Source organism: Scyliorhinus canicula, chromosome 17 (genome assembly GCF_902713615.1).
Source record: "Scyliorhinus canicula chromosome 17, sScyCan1.1, whole genome shotgun sequence".
In the NCBI taxonomy this organism is placed as follows: domain Eukaryota; kingdom Metazoa; phylum Chordata; class Chondrichthyes; order Carcharhiniformes; family Scyliorhinidae; genus Scyliorhinus; species Scyliorhinus canicula.
In genome coordinates this window covers 129,736,907-129,761,984 of record NC_052162.1, presented here as the reverse complement: position 1 = coordinate 129,761,984, position 25,078 = coordinate 129,736,907, and the positions used below count along the sequence as shown (strand labels likewise).

The 25,078-nt window shown below is 51.5% G+C and overlaps 1 protein-coding gene across 1 annotated transcript; it reads left to right on the top strand.

Moving 5' to 3' along the window:
- Positions 1 to 2,790: 2,790 nt before the first annotated feature.
- LOC119951625 (serine/arginine repetitive matrix protein 2-like) lies at positions 2,791 to 21,718 on the top strand. Its single transcript, XM_038774806.1, has 4 exons — positions 2,791 to 2,887; positions 4,752 to 4,907; positions 10,979 to 11,062; positions 20,048 to 21,718. The coding sequence occupies exons 3-4, from the start codon at positions 10,994 to 10,996 to the stop codon at positions 21,716 to 21,718; spliced, it is 1,740 nt and encodes a 579-aa protein (XP_038630734.1). The 5' UTR covers positions 2,791 to 2,887; positions 4,752 to 4,907; positions 10,979 to 10,993.
- The last annotated feature ends 3,360 nt before the right edge of the window (positions 21,719 to 25,078 follow it).

Sequence of the window (25,078 nt, the reverse complement as noted above, 5' to 3'; positions counted from 1 at the left end):
GGAGAAACTACTTCTCCCAAAGGGTCCTGAATCTGTGGAATTCGCTTCCCCAGAGTGCGGTGGAATTTGGGACAATGAGTAAATTTAAGGAGGAGTTTTTTATAGGTAATGGGTTGAAGGGTTATGGAGAATGGACAGGACGGTGAAGTTAAGGCCAGGATAAGATCAGCCATGGTCGTATTGAACGGTGGAGCGGGCTGTAAAGGTTAAATTGCCTACTCCTGCTCCTAATTCGGATGTTCTAAGAAGGAACTATTCTGCCTAATTCCACCTTCCAGCTCTTGATCTGTAGCCCTGTAGGTAATAGCACCTCGAGCACAAATCTGGTGTTCATGATGAATAAGGGTATTTCTTGATTAATAAGGGGATCAGAGGTTAAGGGGAGAAGGCTGGAGAATGGGGATGAGGAACATTTCAGACACGATTGAACGGTGGAGCAGACTCGATGGGCTGAATGGTCCAATTCTGCTCCACTATCTGATGGTCTTATGGTAAGCTTTCATATCCAGGTCTCTGTTTGCAGCCTGCAATGGTTTCACTGCAGGCTCATTCAGGTCTCTGCAGTTTCAGAAATACAGCAAAACACACCCTTTCTGGAGAGAGAGAGAGGAGAAGAAGAAGAAGAAGAAGAGTTGCTCCTTCCCCTGAGTGTCCAGGATTCAAAACTGCTTTCCTTAGATCTCTGAAAATCATCCCATTTAGGCCAGATCTAATCACCTCCTGTTACCGGGCAGAATATGGCCTTTTGGCCATTTCATTGGCCACCTGCCAACCAATCGAACCGAGTCCCAGACTGGTTGAGCTCAGTGGACTAGACTGAGTGGACTAGCTGGTTTGTAATGCAGAACAAGGCCAGCAGCGCGGGTTCAATTCCCGTACCAGCTTACCCGAACAGGCGCCGGAATAGTGACGACTAGGGAATTTTCACAGTAACTTCATACTTGTGACAATAAAAGATTATTATTGCCACTCAGGTGCTGAGAAGTCTGGGCTCTGTTGTCCAAAGCTAGCAGCACCATATACTATGTTGTCACTTCTTGAATTCCTCGTTTTCTCTGCTGCTTGACTTAAAGGTATATGGCCATTAAGCATCCATGGATCATTAATTCATAAGGGCAGCACGGTAGCACAGTGGTTAGCACAATTGCTACACAGCTCCAGGGTCCCAGGTTCGATTCCCGGCTTGGGCCACTGTCTGTGCGGAGTCTGCACATCCTCCCCGTGTGTGCGTGGGTTTCTTCCGGGTGCTCCGGTTTCCTCCCACAGTCCAAAGTTGTGCAGGTTGGGTGAATTGGCCATGCTAAATTGTTCTTAATGTCCAGAATTGCCCTTAGTGTTGGGTGGGGTTACTGGGTTATGGGGATAGGGTGGAGGTGTGGGTTTGGGTAGGGTGCTCTTTCCAAGAGCCGGTGCAGACTCGATGGGCCGAATGGCCTCCTTCTGCACTGTAAAATTCTATGATCTAGAAAAATTCTATGATTAATGATAATGGCAAAAAGTAAAGAAAGTGTAACTAAGGGTAGAAACGGGAAGGAACATTATAGTGCGGAATCTGCACGTTCTCCTCATGTCTGCGTGGCTTTCCTCCGGGTGCTCCTGTTTCCTCCCACAGTCCCAAAGATGTGCGGTTTAGTGGATTGGCCATGCTAGAAAATTGCCCCTTAGCATCCAGGGATGTGCAGGTCAGGTTAAGGGGTTGCAAGGGATAGGGTTGGTTAGGTGGGGGCGGGGCCTAGTAGGGTACTCTTTCGGAGGGCCAGCGCAGGCTTGACTGGCCGAATGGCCATCTTATGCCCTGCAGGGATTCGCCCATCACGTGAATGTCATTTATTGGACAGCCGGAGACCTCAGGTTATTTGTAACTTCATTGCAGTTTCAATGTAAGCCTACTTGTGAAAGTAATAAAGATTCTTATTATTTGAGCGCAAAACCTCATCTCAACCGTGTTGTGACTCTGGGGTCAGCCGAACACATGCAATTAGAACATAGAACATGGAACATACAGTGCAGAAGGAGGCCATTTGGCCCATCGCGTCTGCACCGACCCACTTAAACCCTCACTTCCACCTGATACCCGTAACCCAATAACCCCTCCTAACCTTTTTTTTTGGTCACTAAGGGTAATTTATCATGGCCAATCCACCTAACCTGCACGTCTTTGGACTGTGGGAGGAAACCGGAGCACCCGGAGGAAACCCAAGCAGACACGGGGTGCAGACTCCGCACCGACAGTGACCCAAGCCGGGAATCGAACCCGGGACCCTGGCACTGTGAAGCCACAGTGCTAGCCACTTGTGCTACTGTGCTGCCCAATTGACCGACTATTGGCCCTGGGGTGTGGTAAGACACCATTATTATTTCCAATGCACCCTGGTGCAACTGGTGTTTGGACACTGGGCACTATGATTCCACTCTCTGTAACCACCACAAGGCTTTTTCCTTCGCGGAAGAGGGCATTTAGAGGGTGGGCCATAAATAAATGGCCCACAGCACATGATTGAGTTGTAATGAGGGGGTGGGGGGGAGGTGTGAAATAATGGTCCAGTCATTGGAATGGACACAGTGCCGACAGGCAGAGCAAGGTAGATGACTGCGCAGGCGCTAGCAGGGGTAGGAAGGGAGGCGCCGCAAAGGCCGCCGGGGATTGTAGTCCAGGCTGGGCGGGACTACAGGTCCCAGCGCGTGCGCGGCGTGGGAGGCGCATGCGCGGCGCGGCATTTCTCTCTCCGCCGCGTCACAATGAGGAGGCGCGGCATGTGCTCCGGGGATCACCATGGGGACTTAGTGGAAGGCAACAGCTGGCCCATGGCAGGGGGGCCGGGGGAAGGCAGACCTGCACCATGGACTGGACCACTTGAGGAGCACTTCAACAACTCTCGGCTTTCTTGTAAGTGGAAAGTGCACCTTTAATTATTCTGTGCCCCCCCACCTCCCCAAAAAAAGGGCAGCATGAAAAAGAAAGATAAGTCCAGGGCCATGCATGCATTTTAAAAATAAAACCAAAATAAGAATCAATTGCGGAGGCACAGCAGTTAGCACTGCTGCCTCACAGCGACAGGGACCCGGGTTTGATACAGCCCTTGGATCACTATCTGTGCGGAGTCTGCACGTCCTCCCCGTATCTGCGTGGGTTTCTTCCGGGTGCTCCGGTTTCCTCCCACAGTCCAAAGATGTACAGATTAGGTGGATTCGCCATGATAAACTGCCCCTTAGAGACCAAAAGGTTAGGTGGGGTTACTGAGGTAGGGTGCTCTTTCGGAGATCGGTGCAGCCTCAATAGGCTGAATGGCCTCCTGCCTGTAGGGATTCTATGAACTCAACCCCCCCCCCCCCCCCCCCCACCCGTCCCATTTGATGCGTCACTTTGACTCGCGATCATTGTTTCGAGCCGATGCTCCCTTATCGACGTTGCATCTGTCCTTTCGTGGGACTCGGGCGATGGCCCACGAGGCTCCGGTTGTCGTTGCCCATCCTGATTGTCCCCTGGGGCTCAGTGGCTCACTCACACTGCCGTTTCAGAGAGTCAACAATTTCAACTGGGGGAGGAAAGGTGAGGAGGGAGAGCAGTGGAGCGGTCTGGAATTAAACGTAGGCCAGACCGGGTAAAGACAAGGCAGATAAGACCATAAGACTTAGGAGCAGAAATAGGCCACTCAGCCACTCATATCGGCTCCATCCATTGGGGCTGGTTTAGCTCACTCGGCTAAATCGCTGGGTTTTAAAGCAGGCTAGCAGCACGGTTCGATTCCCGTACCAGCCTCCCTGGACAGGCGACGGAATGTGGCGACTAGGGGCGTTTCACAGTAACTTCATTGAAGCCCACTTGTGACAATAAGCGATTTTCATTTTTTCATTCATTTCATTAGATGAGATCATGACTGATCCGATGTGATAATCCCCAACTCCACTTTCCCGCCTTTTCCCCATAAACCCTCGATTCCCTCACTGATTAAAAATCTGTCTGTCTCGGCCTTGAACATACTTTTTTTTTTAATTTAGAGTACCCAATTCATTTTTTCCAATTAAGGGGCAATTTAGCATGTCCAATCTACCTACCTTGCGCATCTTTGTGTTGTGTGGGCGAAACCCACGCAAACACGGGGAGAATGTGCAAACTCCACACGGACAGTGACCCAGAGCCGGGATCGAACCTGGGACCTCGACGCCGTGTGGCAGCAGGGCTAACCCACTGCGCCACCGTGCTGCCCTGGCCTTGAACATACTTAACGGCCCTGCCTCTCCGGCTCTCTGCGGGAAAGAATTCCACACATTCCCCACCCTCCGAGAGGGGAAATTCCTCCTCATCTCTGTCTGAAATGGGGCGGCCCCCTTACTCTGAGATTCTGCCCTCTGGTCCTAGACTCTCCCACAAGAGGAAACATCCTCTCAGCATCGACCCTGTCGAGCCCCCTGAGAATCCTGTCTGTCTCAATAAGGTCGCCTCTCATTCTGCTAAACTCCAATGAGGACAGGCCCCAACCTACTCAACCTCTCCTCGTAAGGAAATCCCTCCCTACCCGGGATCAACCGAGTGAACCTTCTCGGGACTGCCAACAATGCCGGGATATCGTCCCTTGGATAAGGGGAACAAACTGTTCACAGTATTCCAGGTGAGCTCTCACTGGTGCCTTTTATAGTTTTAACAGGAATTCCCTACTTTTGGACTCAAGTCCCTTTGAAACAATGGCCAATATTCCATTTGCCTTCCCTATTGCCTGCTGAACTTGCACACTGGCTTTTCCTTTTCCCAGAAAAGGAGCATTGGAGAAACGGATGGGCCTGTGACGGGAATCGGCACTGGCACCACGGTCACCGTTTATGAAGACAGGCTTCTCGATTCCCGATTTCCTGAATCGAACTCAAACTCTCGAACAGCTTGGAGTCATCTTCCGGTGCAGGTTCTGTCGGTCAGAGATAGTAAGGATGTAGGAGGAGGGGAATACCCCTCACAGCTGTCTCCAAATCCTGGAAGCCGCCCTCCCCGAAACAGCGCTCACACCGCTGCCTTCTTGAGGGGCAACTGGAGATGGGCAATAAATGCTGGGCCCCACAACCCATAAATTGATTTTCGAAAGCCCCTCAAGCCTGCTCTGCCCCTTCAATGAGATGAGTTGACCTCAACTCCACTCTTCCGCCTGCCCTTGGTCAATTCATAGATGTTATCATAGAATTTACAGTGCAGAAGGAGGCCATTCGGCCCATTGAGTCTGCACCAGCTATTGGAAAGAGCACCCTACCCAAGGTCAACACCTCCACCCTATCCCCACAACCCAGTAACCCCAACCAACACTAAGGGCAATTTTGGACACTATGGGCAATTTAGCATGGCCAACCCACCTAACCTGCACATCTTTGGACTGTGGGAGGAAACCGGAGCACCCGGAGGAAACCCACGCACACACGGGGAGGATGTGCAGACTCCGCACAGACAGTGACCCAAGCCGGGAATCGAACTTGGGACCCTGGAGCTGTGAAGCAATTGTGCTATCCACAATGCTGCCGTGCTGCCAAGGGCTGGTTTAGCACAGTGGGCTAAACAGCTGGCTTGCAATGCAGAACAAGGCCAGCAGCGCGAGTTCAATTCCCGTACCAGCCTCCCTGAAAAGGCGCCGGAATGTGGCGACTAGGGGCTTTTCACAGTAACTTCATCGAAGCATACTTGCGACAATAAGATCAGCCATGATCTCATTGAATGGCGGAGCAGGCTCGAGGGGCCAGGTGGCCTACTCCTGCTCCTAGTTCTTATGTTAATAAGTGATTATTATTATTATTATTAATTCCCCAATGAGTTGAAAAATGTTTCGAACTCAGTCTTTAATATTCTAGAAATGACTTAGCCCTCGGGTAGGGAATTCCTAAGATTCATACCCTCTGAGTGAGGACAAGGGGAGGCGGTGGCGTAGTGGTATTATCGCTGGACTAGTAATCCAGCGAGCGGTTCAAATCCCACCGCAGCAGATGGTGAAATTCAAATTCAATAAAAATCTGGAATTAAAAATCGAATGATGTCCGTGAAACCATTGTCCATTGTTGGAAAACCCCCATAGAACCCCGGCAGTGCAGAAGGAGGACATCAAGTCCGCACCGACCCTCCGAAAGAGCACCCGATCTAGGCCCACTCCCCCCACCCTATCTCTGTCACCCCCACCTCACCGGCACATCTTTGGACATGTGGGAGGAAGCCGGAGCACCCGGAGGAAACCCAGGCAGACACGGGGAGAAAGTGCAAACTCCACGCAGACCGTGATCCAAGGCTGGAATTGAACCCGTGTCCCTGGCACTGTGAGGCAGCGGTGCTAACCACTGTGCTGCCCATGGTGAACCAGATGCCCTTCAGGGAGGGGGTTTCTGTTGACCTGACCCCGGGTCCACAGCATTTTGGTTGACTCTTAAAAGTACCCAATAGCCATTGAGTTCAGGGGAAATAATGGATGGGCACAAACTGCTGGGCCCAGCCAGCGGCGTCCAGATCCAATGAATAAAAAGACGTTTTTCCCGCTCTCAGTCTGATATGGTTGCCCCGCTTATCATGCTCCCAAAGGAGGAAGTGGGCATGTGTCTAGCCTATCAGAGAATGTCCACTGGACTAATACCAGGAATGGGCAGGTTGTCTTATGAGGAAAGGTTGGACAGGCCGGGTTTGTATCCTTAGAGTTTAGAAGCGTGAGAGGCAACTTGATCAAAACCTTTTACTATCAAGTGGGTGTCTTGGACAGGATGGATGTGGAGGGGATGTTTCCTCTTGGGGGAGAATCCAGAACTCGGGGTCAGTGTTTAAAAATAAGGGGTCGCCTGTTTAAAACGGAGGTGAGGAGAAATATTTTCTCTCAGAGGGCGGTGAGTCTCTGGAACTCTCTTCCTCAAAGGGCGGCGGAAGCAGAGTCTCCGAATGTTTGTAAGGCGGAGCTGGATGGATTCTTCATTAACTAGGGGGGTGAAAGGTTATCGGGGGGGGGGGGTCAGCGGGAACGTGGGAGTTGAGGTCACAATCGGGTTGGCCAAATGGCGGAGCAGGCCGGAGGGGGCAAGGGGCCTGTACTCTGCTCCAAATTCAGATGTTCGTATGCAAGCCCCTCAGAGACTCTTCAACAATCTCACCTCTCATTCTTCTAAACTCTGCAGAATATCGGCACAATGCACTCCGCCTCTCATCATAGGGCAAACCTCTCATGCTCTGATGCACCACCGTTGCACTCCATTTAAGGCAGGCAAGCCCTTCCTTACATGTAACCGAAGCATTTGTAGCTAGATCTCCTTATTCTGGTGCTCCATTCACTCTATAATCAAGGACACCGTTCCTTGCAGACTCCGAAGCAGACGAGGAAGGCCAAATGGCCTAATTCTGCTCCAATATCTTATGGTCTTCACTGTTGCTCGGTCAAAATCCCAGAATTCCCTCCCTGACAGCACTCTGGGCGTTCCCTACACCACACGAGGACTGTGTGGGTTCAAGGCAGGAGAAGAATGAGGGAAGATCAAATTGAGGTTATACAAAACGATAAAAGGTAATAATAATCTTTATTAGTCTCATAAGTAGGCTTACATTAACACTGCATGAATTTACTGTGAAAACCCCTTAGTTGCCACACTCTGGCTCCTGTTCTGGTACACCGAGGGAGAATTCAGAATGTCCAATTCACCTAACAGCACGTCTTTCGGGACTGTGGGAGGAAACCGGAGCACCCGGAGGAAACCCACGCAGACACAGGGAGAACGTGCAGACTCCGCACAGACAGTGACCCAAGCCGGGAATCGACCCTGGGACCCTGGAGCTGTGAAGCAATTGTGCTAACCAACAATGCTACCGTGCTGTCCAGAAGTTTGCACATTCTCCCCGTGTCTGCGTGGGTTTCACCCCCACAACCCAAAGATGTGCAGGCGAGGTGGATTGGCCACGCTAAATTGCCCCTTCATTGGAAAAGTAAAATAATTGGCTACTCTAAATTTATAAACCAAAAAAAAGGATAAGGGGTAGAAAATTTACAACAGAGATGAAGAGAAATTATTTCTCCCAAAGGGTTATGAACCTGTGGAATTCACTTCCCGAGAGTGTAGTGGATGCTGGGACACTGAGTAAATTTAAGGAGGACTTAGACAGATTTGGAAATGGGTTGAAGGGTTATGGAGAACGGACAGGACGGTGAAGTTAAGGCCAGGATAAGATCAGCCATGATTGTATTGAACGGTGGAGCGGGCTGGAGAGGCTAAAGTGCCTACTCCTGTTCCTAATTCTGATGATCTAAGAAGGAACTATTCTGCCTAATTCCACCTTCAGCTCTTGATCTGTAGCCCTGTAGGTAATCGCACCTCGAGCACAAGTCTGGTGTTCATGATGAATTTCTTGAAAGAAGATTTCTTGATTCATAAGGGGAAATGGGGTTATGGGGAGAAGGCAGGAAAATGGGGATGAGGAACATATCAGCCATGATTGGGGCAGCACGGTGGCGCAGTGGTTGGCACTGCTGCCTCACGGCACCGAGGTTCCCAGGTTCGATCCCGGCTCTGGGTCACTGTCCGTGTGGAGTTTGCACATTCTCCCCGTGTTAGCGTGGGTCTTGCCCCCACGAACCAAAAATGTTCAGGGTAGGTGGATTGGCCACGCTAAATTGCCCTTTAATTGGAAAAAATGAATTGGGTACTCTAAATTTGTAAAAAAAATATATATCAGCCATGATTGAATGTTGGAATAGACTCAGTGGGCCGAGTGGCCTAATTCTGCTCCTATATCTTCTGCCGTTCTGGTAACTGGAAGCTACTTTTGGGTTTTGATGTTAAATATTTTAATCGTGTGTTCGGAATACAGTTTGTTTTAATATAACGGTAGTATTGTGGATAGCACAATCGCTTCACAGCTCCAGGGTCCCAGGTTCGATTCCGGCTTGGGTCACTGTCTGTGCGGAGTCTGCACATCCTCCCCGTGTGTGCGTGGGTTTCCTCCGGCTGCTCCGGTTTCCCCCCACAGTCCAAAGATAGAACATAGAACATAGAACACTACAGCGCAGTACGGGCCCTTCGGCCCTCGATGTTGCGCCGACCTGTGAAACCATCTGAAGCCTATCTGACCTACACTATTCCATTTTCATCCATATGTCTATCCAGTGACCACTTAAATGCCCTTAAAGTTGGCGAGTCTACTACTGTTGCAGGCAGGGCGTTCCACACCCCTACTACTCTCTGAGTAAAGAAACTGCCTCTGACATCTGTCCTATATCTATCACCCCTCAATTTAAAGCTATGTCCCCTCGTGTTGGTCATCACCATCCGAGGAAAAAGACTCTCACTGTCCACCCTATCTAACCCTCTGACTATCTTATATGTCTCTATTAAGTCACCTCTCAGCCTTCTCCTCTCTAACGAAAACAACCTCAATTCCCTGAGCCTTTCCTCGTAAGACCTTCCCTCCATAGCAGGCAACATCCTAGTAAATCTCCTCTGAACCCTTTCCAAAGCTTCCACATCCTTCCTATAATGTGGTGACCAGAACTGCACGCAGTACTCCAGGTGCAGCCGCACCAGAGTTATGTACAGCTGCAGCATGACCTTGTGGTTCCGAAACTCAATCCCCCTGCTTATAAAGGCTAGCACACCATATGCCTTCTTAACAGCCCTATTAACCTAGGTGGCAACTTTCAGGGATTTATGTACCTGGATGCCGAGATCTCTCTGTTCATCTACACTACCAAGAATCTTGCCATTAGCCCAGTACTCTGCATTCCTGTTACTCCTTCCAAAGTGAACCACCTCACACTTTTCCGCATTAAACTCCATCTGCCATCTCTCAGCCCAGCTCTGCAGCTTATCTATGTCCCTCTGTATCCTATAACATCCTTCAGCACTATCCACAACTCCACCGACCTTCGTGTCATCTGCAAATTTACTAACCCATCCTTCTACACCCTCTTCCAGGTCATTTATAAAAATGACAAACAGCAGTGGCCCCAAAACAGATCCTTGAGGTACACCACTAGTAACTGAACTCCAGGATGAACATTTGCCATCAACCACCACCCTCTGTCTTCTTTCAGCTAGCCAATTACTGATCCAAACCGCTAAATCACCTTCAATTCCATACTTCCTTATTTTCTGCAATAGCCTACCGTGGGGAACCTTATCAAACGCCTTACTGAAATCCATATACACCACATCAACAGCTTTACCCTGATCCACCTGTTTGGTCACCTTCTCAAAAAACTCAATAAGGTTTGTGAGGCATGACCTACCCTTCACAAAACCGTGTTGACTATCGCTAATCAACTTGTTCTTTTCAAGATGATTATAAACCCTATCTCTTATAACCTTTTCCAACATTTTACCCACAACCGAAGTAAGGCTCACAGGTCTATAATTACCAGGGTTGTCTCTACTCCCCTTCTTGAACAAGGAGACAACATTTGCTATTTAGGTTAGGTGGATTGGCCATGATTAATTGCCCTTAGTGTCCAAAATTCCCCTTAGTGTTGGGTGGGGTTACTGGGTTATGGGGATAGGGTGGAAGTGTTAACCTTGGGTAGGGTGCTCTTTCCAGGAGCCGGTGTAGACTTGATGGGCCGAATGGCCTCCTTCTGCACTGTAAATTCTATTTTTTTTAAAAACCACATCCCTATTTTGTGTGAAATCCTGGAGCGAAGTATCATTTCCTCACAGTCTTACAAAATGAAAATAAAATATTGGGGTTTCTGTCCAGTATCCTAGCAACTGATGGGGCCTGGTCTGGGATCGTAATAACTAAATTAATTTTAATTCCACCAGTTATGACTGCTAGATTTGAACCCATGTCACCAGGTCAAGCGGGGTGGCGCCCACTGGCCGAAATATTGCGCGCGAGGGCGACCATGTTGGGATATGCACCCCCCCCCCCCCCCCTCCCCCCGGAGCAAGGGAGAAATTCTGCTACTATGGGATGCAGCAATTGAAACCTCAGGGTTAACTGGTGGGGTGTGAGAAATTATTATAACTAATTTTCTTCCTGTTTCCCAAGGAATCAGACAAAGGCATGGATCCTGCCAGAGCTCGAACACCATCGCCAGTGACCATCAGCTACACCGACGGTGACCAGGCTGAGGTAGGGCATTGTTCCCGCCCTTCCTCGCGCACTGTCTCTGGGGGCCGTGGACTTGGGTTTCGTGAGCACTGACAATCTGCCCCCCTCCCTCCCGGAACGGGATTCAGAAATCGTCGTGCCCCCCCCCCCCCCCCCCCCCCTCCCCCGTCACCTCAGGCCCCCTGCTCCATTCGGCACCACCATGGCCGATCTTCGAGCTCAGCTCCTGCTCGCTCCCCAATCGAATCCATCACTTCCCTCAGTATCCAGAAATCCGGCCCAGCCTTGAAAGCACTCAACAGCGGAGCCTCAACCGAATTCCCAAGATTCACAACTCTCCGAGTGAAGAAATTTCTCCTCCTCCCAGGCCCAAAATGGCCGCCTCCTCATCTGAGACTCTTCTGTAATCTCCATCCTAGATAGGGGGGGGAATTGACCTTTCGGCCGCTCTCCTGTCGCGACCCTTTTGAATTTTATACGGTCCATCAAAATCGACTCTTATTCTTGTAAACACCAGACTCAGCCCCCTTCTTGAGAGGACAGGAGGTTTTCCAGTGCACCTTCATTACACTCCCTCAAAAGAAGTTATCCCTCAGCAAGGAGACCAAAACCGAGCACATTACTCCCAAAGGAATGGAAATCTGATGTTCAAACGAGGGAGGGGAGACCGAGGGAGGGAAGGGGAGGAGAGAGGCTGTGGGAGGAGAGGCCGAGGGGGGGGGGAAGAAAGACCGAGAGACGGAGGGGAGGACAAGTGAGGGGAGACTTAAGCGAGGGGCCCGAGACAGCGGAGGCTGAAGCACGGGAGGCCGAGGGTGGGGAGTTCGATGGAGGGAGGGGTGACCCAAAGGAAGGGAGACCGAGGGAGGGGAGATCAAGCGTGGCAATTCTGAGGGAAATAGGGGGGGGGGGGAGACGAAGGGAGGGAAGGGAGATTGAGTGAGGGCAAAACGAGGTAGGGAGACTGAGGAGTGGGGGCAGGCGGGGAGACCGAGGGATGGAGGGGAGACTGTTGGGGAGAACAAGAAAAGGCAGATGGGGGGAGGGATGTCTGAGGGGAGGGACACCAAGGGAGGGAGAGAGGGAGGGGAGACTGAAAGGAGAAAACAGCTTTAGGTTCATAGAAGTCTACAACACAGAAAAGGCCTTTTGGCCCATCATATCTGTGCGATTCAAACGCAACCATGAAAATATTCTAACCCCATTCCCCAGCACTTGGCCCACAGCCTTGTATGCCCTGGGATCGCAAGTGTACATCTAAATACTTCTTAAATGTTTTGTGGGTCTCCGCCTCCACCACCCTTTCAGACAGCGAGTTCCAGACTCCCACCACCCTCTGGGTAAAAAGGTTTCCCCTCACATTCCCTCTAAACCTCCTGCCCCTTACCTTAAATCTAAACCCCTGGTCACTGATCCCTCCACCAAGGGGAAAGGTTTCTTCCTGTCTATCTATGTCCCTCATAATTTTATACATCTCAATCATGCTCCCCCTCAGTCTCCTCTGCTCCAAGGAAAACAATCCCAGTCTCACCAGTCTCTCTTCACACTAAAACTCTCCAGCCCAGGCTACATCCCGGTAAATCTCCTCTGCACCCTTTCCAGTGCTATCACATCCCTCCTACAATGTGGATTCCAGAACTGCACACAATCCTCTCACTGTGGCCTAACCAACGTCTGAGACAGTTCCAGCATAACCTCCCTGCTCTTAAGCTCTATGCCTTGGCTAATAAATGCAAGTATACCACATGCCTTCTGAACCACTGTATCCACCTTAAGGGATGGGTGTACATCCACAATAAAGTCCCTCTGATCCTCGGTGCTTCCCAGGGTCCTGCCATTTATCATGGATCTCCTTCGGTTATGGTCCAGGGTTTAGAGAACCCCAAAGTGTATCATGGAATTCACCTGACCCACAACTTTTAATAGATTGTGGAATGGGGAGCACACGGCCCTCCCTACAGGTGTGGTACAGCAGAAATGGAAAAGTAATTTTCAAAGCAAAACAATGTTTATTCTATGAACTCAAGTTAACCTTTTTAAAACAGACAGTGAACATCTTAGCAACCATTAATTCAAATACAACCCCCAAAGACTACAACACTAAGTAAGTTATAGATAGAGGATCTGGATTGGCGCAGGCTTGGAGGGCCGAGGGCCTGTTCCTGTGCTGTAATTTTTATTTGTTCTTCTTTGTTCAAAGTAATCCTTTAAGCTTTCCTTTTAACGTCCATGCGACTTAAAACACCCTTTACCAGAAACACATCAGGCACAGTGGGGTTTACCAGAAACACATCAGGTGATTTAGTTTTAAATCACCAGTTTCGATTGACAGTTTTTAGATTACACAGAGAGATTCATACCCCTTCTGGCTGTGACTGCAGCTATCCAGCTCTGAAAACTAAACTAAAACACACCCTGCAGCAAACAGCCTAAAACAAAAGTAAAAAGCTGATAGACAGCCCAGCTCCACCCCCCTCTCTGACATCACTGCAGTAATAAACACCCATTTCTTAAAGGTACTCGCACTACATATATTTATATACACACCGATTTATCAACACCCATTTCTTAAAGGTACTCTCACCACAGATATTTATATACACACCCATTTATAAACACCCATTTCTTAAAGGTACTCTCACATGACATTTCCCAAGTGCATCATCTCTCGACTTAGGGGCAGCACGGTAGCATGGTGGTTAGCATCAATGCTTCACAGCTCCAGGGTCCCAGGTTCGGTTCCCGGCTGGGTCACTGTCTGTGCAGAGTCTGCACGTCCTCCCCGTGTGTGCGTGGGTTTCCTCCGGGTGCTCCGGTTTCCTCCCACAGTCCAAAGATGTGCGGGTTAGGTGGATTGGCCATGCTAAATTGCCCATAGTGTCCTAAAAAGTAAGGTTAAGGGGGGGGGGGGGGTTGTTGGGTTACGGGTATAGGGTGGATACGTGGGTTTGAGTAGGGTGATCATTGCTCGGCACAACATCGAGGGCCGAAGGGCCTGTTCTGTGCTGTACTGTTCTATGTTCGTCCACCGTTGCTAAATTATCAAACTGTTTATATGTGACATCCAGTCCTGGACGGGCAGAAGTGACCTCCGTTAAATATTGAGAAGGCTAAGGCCATTGGTCACTGCACACAACCCCCCCCCCCCCCACCCCCACCCCCCAACTTTCCCGAACTCCTGGCACAAGCCCCCTCTCTCTGATAGTGGCCCGGGATTGACTTCGTCTCCTCGGAAACCTAGGCCCCAGGGTGAGTTTTCGGCCGCAAGTTGGCAGCCTCCATTTCGAAGACGGCCCCTTCTTTTCACGTCCATGACACTGGCTGGCTTCATTCCCCGTCTCAGCTCGTCCGCTGCTGAAACCCCTCGCCCCTGCCTGCGTCACCTCCGGCCTCATCTCTCGGCTGCTCTCCTTAAACGCCGGCTCACCCAAACCCCTGGCCCTCCCATGTCCGGGATTGCACCGCATCCTCTTCCGTTATCGCCCTCCCTGTGCTGGTGGACCTGCACTGACCCCCTCACCATAGAATCCCCAGTGACAAAGGAGGCCATTCGGCCCGCCGAGTCTGCACCGACCCTCCGAACGAGCACTTTACCGAGGCCCACTCCATCCACCACACTATCCCTGTAACCCCGAGCACTGATCACGGCCAATCCACCTAACCCGCACATCTTTGGACTGTGGGAGGAAACCGGAGCACCCGGAGGAAACCCACGCAGACACGGGGAGAACGTGCAGACTCCGCACAGACAGTGACCCAAGGCTGGAATTGGACCCTGGCGCTGTGAGGCGGTAGTGCTAACCACCGCGCTGCCCTTGGTCCCACAATACCCTTGTTTTAAAATCCATCCATGCCTTCATTCCTCCACCCCCTGCTGCCTCCCTATCTCCTCCAGACCCAACCCCTAGCATGGGGCAACATGGTAGCACGGTTGCTTCACAGCTCCAGGGTCCCAGGTTCGATTCCCGGCTTGGGTCACTGTCTGTGCGGAGTCTGCACGTCCTCCCCGTGTCTGTGTGGGTTTCCTCCGGGTGCTCCGGTTTCGTCCCACAGTCCAAAGACCTGCAGGTTAGAGTGATTGGCCATGCTAAATTGCCCGTAGTGTCCAAAAAGGTTAAGTGGGGTTAGTGGGTTACGGGGATACAGTGCAGGCGTGGGCTGAAGTAAGGGTGCTCTTTCCAAGGGCCGGTGCAGACCCGATGGGCCGAATGGCTTCCTCCTGCTCTGTAAGTTCTATGATTCTATTCTCTCCGCATGTCTACCTTGCTACCCTCCTTTCAAACTCTCCTTAAAACCGATATCTTGTTGGTTTGCTTGGAGCAGAGAAGGCCAAGGGGGTGGGACCTGATCACGGTGTACACAATTCTGAGAGACTTAGATAGAGTGGACAGAAAGAAACCTTTCCCCTTCGCAGAGCGATCAATAACTAAAGAGTATTGGTCCAAGGTGAGGGGCAGGAGGTTCAGAGGGGATTTGAGGAAAATCGTTCTCGCCACCAGAGGGTGGTGGGAATCTGGAACTCGCTGCCGAAAGGTTGGTGGAGGCGGGACCCTTCGCAACATTCAAGGAGCATTTCGATGACCACGTGACACACCACAGCTGACAAGGGCAGCGCACCAAGTGGTTGGGAAAATGGGATGAGAATAGATAGATGCTTGATGGCCGACATGGACAGAATGGGCCGGAGGGTTTCTTTCTGTGTCTGTAAGGCTGTGTGACTCCAGCGAGGGGAGGGGGGGGGGGGGAGAGGAAGGAGGGACATAAATAGGGTGGATAGGGAGGAAGAGGGGTCAACAACCAGGGGGCGTAGATTTAAGGTGATGGGTGGGAGATTTAGAGGGGACTCGAGGAAAAACCTGAGGAGACCCAGGTTCCAATCCTGTCACGGCAGATTGGTGAAATGTGAATCTGGGAAAAATATGCGATTGAAAAGAACCGTACTTGTTCGATAATGTCCCCTTTAAGGAAGGAAATCTGCCGACCTGGCCTGGTCTGACCTACACGTGACTCCAGACCCTTGTCAGGGTCCTTCCGGTTATTTCCCCTTTCTTTTATTTTGCCGTGACCATTTTTGATCCATGGATGATTAATGGACCTGTGTCTTTACGTCAAGCTGCAGAGGGAATGAGAGGTTACAGGAGGGAGTAAACACTCTGCTAGTTTCTGCTAGTTTGACCAGGAGCTTCATTTGGCACCAGAGAGAGAGAGGGAGAGATGGACTGGAACTCTGTTCCGACACCCTGGGCTAGTGCGGGCTCAATTCCAGTCCCATATGCCCCAGAGTCACAACACAAATGAATGGACCCATAATTTTCATAAAACATCTGTGGCCCTTGGCTGTCCAATAATTACAGTCACCCGGTTTGTAAGTTGAAACGCAATTACTGCTTGTTTATAATGAGGATAGTGGTGAAATATGCAGTAAATACAACTGGATTAAAGGGGACAAGCTAATACCTATTACCCTCCTTTAACTGTCCCACGCTCTACCCACACACACACAAGACAAACAAATACAGAGGGGTGGAAAGGGGTAAAATAATATGGGTGAGGGTCAAAAGATAAGAGTATTTGCTTCGAATGGTGGATCTTTGCCACGCGGTCCTCGCAGCACGCTGTTGATCAAAGCATCCAGTTAACAGCTGGATGATCTTCCTCGCAGAGCCCTTTATTCCGGACTCGCAAGCCGCAGGCTTTCTTCTGGAGAGACACTTTGATTTTTTATTAAACTGGGCCTTCATCTCGAAGGCTCACGTTCCGGCCTATTTCCTGAGACACTTCAAACCCGTACGTCAAACCCGGCTTCCAGATCGCGGTCTGACTTCACGGCCTCTGCAGCCTGCAGGAAGGGGTACCCCCAAGGACTTGCCGGGGAGGGAGTCGGCCCCCAGAGTGGCCTTCTGTCGCTGGGTTCAGCTGGCTCCTTCGGGAGAAGAATAATTAGAACCCTCCATCCAAGCTGCAGAATCGAAAGCGAAACCACACTGGAACCTTGCGACTTGAAAATCTTGCCAGTGCGATGAGATCCAATCGCCACCTGTTACCGGGCAGAACTCAGCCCTTTGGGTCAGTTCATTGGCCGCCAGTCAAATCAATCAATCCGAGCCATCACTGATGTAAGTCAGAGTCAGTCGAAAACAGCAAAGCCTTCTGGATTCTGCTGTTTGAATTAAAGGCACAGGCTGCTTTGCCTGGGGGGCTGGCTTAGCACAGTGGGCTTGCTTATAATTCAGAACAAGGCCAGCGGCGTGGGTTCAATTCCCGGACCAGCCTCCCCGAACAGGCGCCGGAATGTGGCGACGAGGGGCTTTTCACAGTCACTTCATCTGAAGCCGACTTGTGACAATAAGCGATTATTATTATTATAAAGTCACAGGTCCGTTAGACAACCATGGATCAAAAATGTCACGGTAAAAATAAAAGAAAGGGAAAATACGGGAATTAAACAGGAAAGGACCCTTGCAACCTGGTTTGATTGATTGGCTGTGGCCCGATGAATTGGCCCAAAGGGCGATTGGATCCTGTCCCAGTGGAACAGTTTTCAGGGTCCCAAGGAGTTTCAGTTTAACTCCTGGACAGAAAGACAAGGACCTGCTTTATCTCCCTCTTCAGAAAGGCTGTGAGTTGATGTATTCCTGAAGCTGCAGAGAACCTGGATGAATGAATCAACAGGAAAAGCATTACAGGCTGCAAACAAAACCAGGACACTCTCTCTCTCTGTCTCGCTCCAAAAAGGCTGCGATTGCTGTATTCCTTAAACTTCAGAGGCCTGAATCAGTCTGCGGCAACAAACTAGAATAGAAAGCAAGGTTGGATTAGGAGCAGGGGTGCTGGGAACACCCACCTGCAGCAAAGACTTTTTCTTTTTGACTTTTTTTTTTTACCCCTTTCTTCGCCTCTGTGTTTTTCTGTCTTGTGTGTGTGTGTGTGTGTGTGGAGGGTGGGGGAAAGATAAAGTGGGGAATTAGGAATGAGATAAGAGTTGACCAGTCGTGTTTGCTGCATATTTCAGCATATGGGCAGCACGGTAGCACAGTGGTTAGCACAGTTGTTTCACAGCTCCAGGGTCCCGGGTTCGATTCCCGGCTTGGGTCGCTGTCTGTGCGGAGTCTGCAGGTTCTCCCCGTGTCTCCGTGGGTTTCCTCCACTTTCCTCCCACTGTCCAATTGCCCTTCGTGTCCAAAAAGGTTAAGTGGGGGTTACGGGGATAGGGTGGAGACCCGGGCTTGAGAAGGGTGCTCTTTGTAAGGGCCGGTGCAGACTCGATGGGCCAAATGGCCTCCTCCTGCACTGTAAATTCGATGATTTTGTTATAGTTCTTGTTACAAATAAAAAGTGTTTACTTTTACAAACCTGGTGACTAATTATTGGGCCGCCAAGGGCCAAATACGTTGGGTATTTTCCGATGAATTATTGGTTAATTCACTTGTGTTGTGACTCCGGGGCCTGTGGGGCTGGAATTGACCGCGCACTAGTCCAGGATGTTGTAATACCCTTGACTCTTAAAATGCCCCTCAAGTGGCTGAAGAAGCCACCCAGCCTGACGGGCAATTAGGAATTGGCAACACATAGAACATAGAACAGTGGAGCACAGAACAGGCCCTTCGGCCCTCGATGTTGTGCCGAGCATTGTCCGAAACCAAGATCAAGCTATCCCACTCCGTCATTCTGGTGTGCTCCATGTGCCTATCCAATAACCGCTTGGAAGTTCCTAAAGTGTCCGACTCCACTATCACAGCAGGCAGTCCGTTCCACACGCGAACCACTCTCTGAGTAAAGAACCTACCTCCGACATCCCTCCTATATCTCCCACCCCGAACCTTATAGTTATGCCCCCTTGTAACAGCTACATCCACCCGAGGAAATAGTCTCTGAACGTCCACTCTATCTATCCCCCTCATCATCTTATAAACCTCTATTAAGTCGCCTCTCATCCTCCTCCGCTCCAATGAGAAAAGCCCTAGCTCCCTCAACCTTTCCTCATAAGACCTACCCTCCAATCCAGGCAGCATCCTGGTAAATCTCCTTTGCGCCCTTTCCAATGCTTCCACATCCTTCCTATAGTGAGGTGACCAGAACTGCACACAATACTCCAAATGTGGTCTAACCAAGGTCATGTATAGTTGCAGCATAACCCCGCGGCTCTTAAACTTAAGCCCCCTGTTAATAAACGCTAACACGCTATAGGCCTTCTTCACGGCTCTATCCACTTGGGTGGCAACCTTCAGAGATCTGTGGACATGCACATACTGAGCCCAGATCCCATGGATGTTCGATGATGGTTGCCACGGTCACCGTTACTGAGATTACTGCTATAATTTCAAAATGTATTCATTGAATTTAAATGCCTCCAGTTGTTTGTGAGATTTGAACCTGTGTCCTTCCCCATCTAGAGCTTTAACCTGGATTACAAAGCCACCGTGTCCCCATATGGGGGGAGAGAAATGGGATAGGATGAGGGGGAGGGATGGGATGAGGGGGAGAGGATGGGGTGAGGGGAGTGAATGAGATGGAGCATGAAGTGGGATGGGGGAGGGTACAAAACGGGGAAGGGGAGAAGAGCGGATGGGGAAGGGGGGAGAAGAGGGGATGGAGACAATGGGATGCGGAAAGGGACGGGATGGGGGTACTGAATGGGAGTGGAAGAGAATGGTTGAGGGGAGGTACGGAATGGGATGGGTGCGAATAGGGATGGAGTGAGGGGAGGAAATGAGAAAGGGAGGGGAAGAGGATGGGATGGAGGAAGGGGGGTGAAAAGGGTGGGACGGGATTTGTGGGCAGAAGATTGGATCGGGGACAGATTGGGGGGGGGGGGTTTGTGTAAAATGTGGGACGGGTCGGGGCTGAGGATGGGATTGGGTGGGGGGGAGGTGTGTTTGGGGTGGAACGACCGGAGAAGGAGGTCGATGTTTAACGAGGATAAGGACAATGCCCTGGGGAACACGCTCTCATTCTCCTCTCTGCTCTGTCTCCCCCCCCCCCCCCCCCCCCCCCCCCCCCCCCCAGGCCTCACACACGTCGGACGAGTTCAGGATCTCAAGCTTGGAGAACACAGCTTCCGACGAGCTAGAGAGCATCATGTCGCTGGCCCACGAGATAGTGGCCACCCAGCACTCGTCAGGAACCAAGGACCGGGCCTCGGATAGCGTCTGCGATTTCCAGGCCATGGAGGCCCCGGTGGCCGAGACGGCAGGGGGGAAGCGGGGCAGCACTGGCAGATGTAAGGACCAGGCGTGGAGCCCCGAGCCGGAGCCTGTCCCGCCCGACGAACTGGAGCTGTGTTGCCTCCTGGACCAGCGCTCCGATATGGAGCCCACTGCCTCGCGCCTGCGCCTCCGTTGCTTCATCGCGGGCAGCAGCAAGCCCTGGAGCGAGGGGGGGCCGCAGCCAGTGTTCACCTCCTCTCCCGCCGGCCAGCGGCCGCTGTCGACGGAACCCCCCTCTGGGCCGGCCTCAGCCCACCTCCTCCCGGAGCAGCCAGCCTGCGGCTGCGTCAGCGAGATGTACCGGGCTGCCGAGTCCATCTGGGAGGCCGAGCTGTCCGTGCTCTCCCACACCGATGATTACAGCTCAGCATCCGGCATGCCGCTGGAGATCTCGGTCACTGACCTGGGCCTGGACTGCCTGACAGCCGCCTTCTCTGAGAGCCCTCCCCTGTCTCCACAACTTTCCTTGCAGTGGCAGGCTGCTGCCCAGAGGCCCAGTTCCAGACTTCCGCTGCTGGCAACAGAACCCCAGCAGACCGGCCTCTATGGCAACTCCTGCTCCATGCTCAGCCCTATGCCAACCTCAGTATCATGCCAGAACCTCGATCCCATCCGTAAGTCCAGCATCGGACCCAGCCAGCACCCAAGCCCCGGACACAGTCCAAGCCTCGGGCCTAGTCAGATCACCGGGTCTATCTACAGTCCCAGCCTTGGGCCTAGCCCGAGCCCCAGGTCCGGCAACAGGCAATTGACCGCGTCTAGCCAGAGCCCCAGGACCAGCCGGAGTCCCAGTCTCGGGCCTAGCCAGGCCTCCGGGCCCAACCCCAGCCCCAACCTCGGGCGTAGCCAGAGCCCCCAGCCCAGCCGCTGGCCTAGTCCAAGCCTGGATCCCAGCCTCCCACTCGGCCACACTTCTCCACCCAACTTGGGGTCTGCCCCTGGGCCCAGCCAAAGGCTGAGCTCCCAGCCTAGCTTTGGTTCTCAACCCAGCACGTCGCCCAGTGTACACTTCCCTCAGCCTGTCAACAGCTCTCAGACCAGCAACATGGGGCTGAGTCGGCACCTTGAGTCCCAAACGGGGTCCAACTGGAGCCCCACCCAGAGCATCCAATCCACCCACAGCTTGCAGCTGGGCCGCACGTCGGTTCAAGAAAATGACCCGAGGAATACGCACAGCAGCGGGACAAGCTACGTCCCCAGCATGGTCAACATGAGTTCGGATATCATCACGTCAAGGACCATCGAATCATTCCCCTTGGACAGACGGAGTGAGTTCTACAGATACCGCAACCAGGGAAGTGAGCAAGGAAGTAGGGGGAGGATTGTGGATTCTCGTTTGCAAGCGTCTCACGTCTTGGGCCCCCAAGTCAGACCACTCAACACCAAAGATGAGGATCGGCGCATAGATCATACGTATTATGGGAATGTACAAATGGAGTACTTGTACCCCTCAGAAGAAAAGAAAAGCTGAAGGCTTGAGCACGAGAGGCGGAAAGGGGCAGGTGGCTGCTTGGCGGTGGGGGAGGGGGTTGAGTGGAACAGAGGGAGGGAAAGGTGGGTGGTTGCTGAGGAACCACTCGCAGAGCAAAGACGTGTAAATAACTGGCTTAAAATAAAGATTTTTTTTTGTGGTCTCCTTTCTGACCAAGACTATATGTAACACTATATATATATGTAATCTTTATTATTGTCACAAGTCGGCTTACATTAACACTGCAATGAAGTTACTGTGAAAAGCCCCTAGTCGCCACATTCCGGCGCCTGTTCGGGTCACAGAGAGGGAGAATTCAGAATTCTCAGCTGGTACGGGAATTGAACCCGCGCTGCTGGCCTTGTTCTGCATCACAGACCAGCTGCCTAGCCCACTGAGCTAAACCTGTCAGGTCTTTGGCAGGTCTGTCGAAGCTTTTCAGCATCGGCCCATCAGGACGACGCGCAGGGCTCCCCATGTCAGGAGAGAGGACAACTTCAGACTGTGCGGGCAAAGCAGGTGGATTGGCGGGGAGTTGCCACGGGGACTGCAGCTGCTGCTTCCCCCGTCGCCGGTTAGCCCTGCCCACTTCCCTGATGAGTGCACGAAGAGAAGCTTTGACAAAAAAAAATGGCTTTCCTCAGCAGAACCCAGGTTCTGCTCCACCAAACGACGGCCTTTGAGCCTTTGACCAACCCATCCTCCTCCCAAACCAAAAGAACTTAAAAAAAAACACTTTTCACTACCACTAAACCACCACTCCCCCCCCCCCCCCCCCCCCCCCTACCTGGGCCAAAGCAAGCCAATGAAGTAATTCTTGAAGTAAATGTGGCAGCCAATCTGCACAATGCAAGTTCCTACAAAACCAGCCAACCCGATTGTGACCAGGCCGTGTGCCGTTGTGTGTTGGGGGGGGGGGGGGGGGGGTGTGGGGTGCTTGTGAGCCATTGATTGGGGTGAGGTGGGTGGGGAAAAACATTGACCAGCCCCTGGCCCATTGACTGGGGTGTTTTATCGACCCCATTAATCACATTCTGGTTTGAGGTACTAAATTCCCGTTGATTTGGTAGCACAGTGGGTTAGCTCTGCTGCCTCACGGCGCCGAGGTCCCGGGTTCGATCCCGGCTCTGGGTCACTGTCTGTGTGGAGTTTGCACATTCTCCCCGTGTCTGCGTGGGTTTCGCCCCCACAACCCAAAGATGTGCAGGGTAGGTGGATTGGCGACGCTAAATTGCCCCTTAATTGGAAAAAGGGAATTGGGTAATCTAAATTTATTTTTTAACAAGTTCCCATTGCGATTTGATTTTTGTTTGATGCACTGCCCCTTTGGAGTCCAGACTGTTCAGAAGGAGGCCATTTGGCCCATCGTGTCTGCACCGCTCCTCCAAAAGGGGAGCCCACCTTGGCCCACTCCCCCGCCCATCCTCTCCCCATTCCCCCCCACCCATCCTCTCCCCATTCCCCCCGCCCATCCTCTCCCCATTCCCCCCCACCCATCCCCTCCCCATTCCCCCCGCCCATCCTCTCCCCACTCCCCCGCCCATCCTCTCCCCATTCCCCCCCCCCATCCTCTCCCCATTCCCCCCACCCATCCTCTCCCCATTCCCCCCACCCATCCTCTCCCCATTCTCCCCGCCCATCCTCTCCCCATTCCCCCCGCCCATCCTCTCCCCATTCCCCCCCATCCTCTCCCCATTCCCCCCCATCCTCTCCCCATTCCCCCCCACCCATTTTATACATCTCAATCATGCTCCCCCTCAGTCTCCTCTGCTCCAAGGAAAACAATCCCAGTCTCTCTTCACACTAAATCTCTCCAGCCCAGGCTACATCCCGGTAAATCTCCTCTGCACCCTTTCCAGTGCTATCACATCCCTCCGATAATGTGGATTCCAGAACTGCACACAATCCTCTCGCTGTGGCCTAACCAACGTCTGAGACAGTTCCAGCATAACCTCCCTGCTCTTAAACTCTATGCCTCGGCTAATAAATGCAAGTATACCACATGCCTTCTGAACCACTGTATCCACCTTAAGGGATGGGTGTTCATCCACATTAAAGTCCCTCTGATCCTCGGTGCTTCCCAGGGTCCTGCCATTTATCATGGATCTCCTTCGGTTATGGTCCAGGGTTTAGAGAACCCCAAAGTGTATCATGGAATTCACCTGACCCACAACTTTTACTAGATTGTGGTATGGGGAGCACACGGCCCACTCTACAGGTGTGGTACAGCAGAAATGGAAAAGTATTTTTCAAAGCAAAACAATGTTTATTCTATGAACTCAAGTTAACCTTTTTAAAACAGACAGTGAACATCTTAGCAACCATTAATTCAAATACAACCCCCAAAGACTACAACACTAAGTAAGTTTTAGATAGAGGATCTGGATTGGCGCAGGCTTGGAGGGCCGAGGGCCTGTTCCTGTGCTGTAATTTTTATTTGTTCTTCTTTGTTCAAAGTAATCCTTTAAGCTTTCCTTTTAACATCCATGCGACTTAAAACACCCTTTACCAGAAACACATCAGGCACAGTGGGGTTTACCAGAAACACATCGGGTGATTTAGTTTTAAATCACCAGTTTCGATTGACAGTTTTTAGATTACACAGAGAGATTCATACCCCTTCTGGCTGTGACTGCAGCTATCCAGCTCTGAAAACTAAACTAAAACACACCCTGCAGCAAACAGCCTAAAACAAAAGTAAAAAGCTGACAGACAGCCCAGCTCCACCTCTCTGACATCTGCAGTAATAAACACCCATTTCTTAAAGGTACTCGCACTACATATATTTATATACAAACCCATTTATAAACACCCATTTCTTAAAGGTACTCTCACCACAGATATTTATATACACACCCATTTATAAACACCCATTTCTTAAAGGTACTCTCACATGACATTTCCCAAGTGCAACATCTCTCGACTTAGGGGCAGCACGGTAGCATGGTGGTTAGCATCAATGCTTAACAGCTCCAGGGTCCCAGGTTCGGTTCCCGGCTGGGTCGCTGTCTGTGCAGAGTCTGCACGTCCTCCCCGTGTGTGCGTGGGTTTCCTCCGGGTGCTCCGGTTTCCTCCCACAGTCCAAAGATGTGCGGGTTAGGTGGATTGGCCATGCTAAATTGCCCATAGTGTCCTAAAAAGTAAGGTTAGGGGGGGGGGGGGTTGTTGGGTTACGGGTATAGGGTGGATACGTGGGTTTGAGTAGGGTGATCATTGCTCGGCACAACATCGAGGGCCGAAGGGCCTGTTCTGTGCTGTACTGTTCTATGTTCGTCCACCGTTGCTAAATTATCAAACTGTTTATATGTGACATCCAGTCCTGGACGGGCAGAAGTGACCTCCGTTAAATATTGAGAAGGC